Source organism: Temnothorax curvispinosus, unplaced genomic scaffold (genome assembly GCF_003070985.1).
Source record: "Temnothorax curvispinosus isolate PA1 unplaced genomic scaffold, ASM307098v1 QBEX01009941.1, whole genome shotgun sequence".
NCBI lineage: Eukaryota > Metazoa > Arthropoda > Insecta > Hymenoptera > Formicidae > Temnothorax > Temnothorax curvispinosus.
The window spans coordinates 2,901-4,790 of NW_020219721.1; the positions used below are offsets into that span (position 1 = coordinate 2,901).

General features: G+C 51.5%; 1 protein-coding gene across 1 annotated transcript in view; it reads right to left on the minus strand.

Moving 5' to 3' along the window:
* Window positions 1-641, minus strand: part of LOC112459571 (lysine-rich arabinogalactan protein 19-like) — a gene marked incomplete at its 3' end in the record, with an annotated part of 2,872 nt that extends 2,231 nt beyond the window's left edge. Inside the window, exon 1 of the mRNA XM_025023751.1 lies at window positions 96-641. Coding sequence (XP_024879519.1) covers window positions 96-641 — 546 coding nt within the window. The remainder of the gene's footprint in view (window positions 1-95) is intronic.
* Between the last annotated feature and the right edge of the window lie 1,249 nt (window positions 642-1,890).

The following is a 1,890-nucleotide window of genomic DNA, read 5'->3' on the forward strand; positions in this document are numbered from 1 at the left end:
CGACACGTGGGCGTGGAAATGTGGCACCCAAATGATGTGCCCGGGTTTAACCTGCACGGGGATCGGGGCGGTAGTTTCGTCCTTTCTGCCCGCACGGGCCGGACATCGGCCGGTGCTGGTTGCGGTGAAGGCGGCGCGGGGATCTTTGCCGTGGCTGGTTCTGGTAGTGCCGAGCCGGTTATCGGTGGCGGCGGAGGACTCGTCGCGGCCAGCGGGTTGTTGGTTGGTGTCGGTGCCGGAGGTACGGTCGTCGGACGACCAAGTACGGTCGAAAGATCAATATTCGTTTTTTCGATGTTGGTGATTTTCGGCAGTGCGTTACGTGCGTGCCGTGGTTTCGTCCGGTTTAGTGGAGGTGGCGGGGTGGTGAGCCACTCCAACTTTCGCCGTTGCTGTATGTCGGACCGCTGTACCGTGCAGCCGACCGTCGGCACGTTTTTGGGTGTTGGCGGTGCGACTGCAGGCCTAACGCTCTCGGTAATGGCGGTGGCGGTGGCGGCGGAACTCGGGGCAAAGAGTTTCGTCCATGTGGTCCCGAATCCTGGACAGACCGGATCGTACTTCATCGGCTCTGCCAGGAGCTTCTCGATATCGGCGAGGATATCACTTTTAATCGTAGACTCGCTCCGGTCGGTTGCCATGGTTTGTCTATAAGCTTTCGTTCTCGGCGCCGGTATTTATTTACCATTTCTGGAGTGGGGCAATTATTTTTGCCTAAACTTTAACTTCGTCGTCGTCCTCCGAATCTGCTTCGTTATTGTTGTCATCGTCCTCCGCATTCGTTTTGTCATCGTTGCCAGTTTCTGTGTCGGTATTGCTGTTAGCCTCGATGTTATGATCGTTGTTTTCGCCGGCGTCGGTCTCGGCGTCGCTCTCGTTGTCCTTGTTTTCGGTCGCAGGAGAGGGGACCGATTTTAAGTCTTGGACGTGGTGCGACGCTATTTTATACTGCCGCGTGGCGGTTATACACCACGGTACACAGCCCAGCGTCACAATGATGTAGAGCGGGTGTCAGAGCCGGATACGAACGCGAAATGTGTTGGGCGCCAGGTGTGGAGAAGGCCACACCACTTTTTGCTCCAAATAACTCGAAACGCGCGAAGTGACTCCGAATAATCCTAGATAATCTACGCTAACGATTCTTTCTATCCTCGTAAGGCTCCAAACCGAATAACACAGCTCTGACCGCTCGCGGCGGCTGCTCCATCAACGGCAGAGGGTCGTAGTTCAATGACCGGGTAACTCGAGGAGACCTTGACAGAGGTTAGGCGAAACAAAAAAAGAATCTGCAGAAAATAGATATCAGAAATTGTATTTGCACAACAGGACGGGATAGAATCCCATTACTTTTCACGAAAGATACACGCGACGACTCTTTAAGGGGTCTTCAACAAATACACGCCTCACGCTAACTATTCCCCGCGATCAAGAAACGCCGATCTCTAGATAGGGTCCAAAAGATAGAAATATTACCCGAAAACGGAATATGACCTAGAATTATTATCCGCGAAGCAAACTCTCAATAATATATTATTCGTAAGAAATATGATCCGCAAAGAACTATGATCCGCAAAGGAGAAACTATTATTCGCAAAATAGCAATATAATCCGCAAAATAGAATAGAAACGCAAAACTCTAAATAGGATATCCGCAACATAGAAATATGATCCGCAAAGTAAGATATTATTCGCCAGCCAGAGATTGTATTTACCAAATCGAAACGCAAACAGCACTGCACATCTAAGCACCACGCGGGTCTCACGTCCTTGGCACGTGATTGGAAAACCTCCCGCGGGCGTGGCCGGGCGTACAATTAACACGCGGGGGTCGCGGTATGCCTCTATAATTACCGCCGAATCTAACACGCAAGTTAACGGGGTGACTGTGGG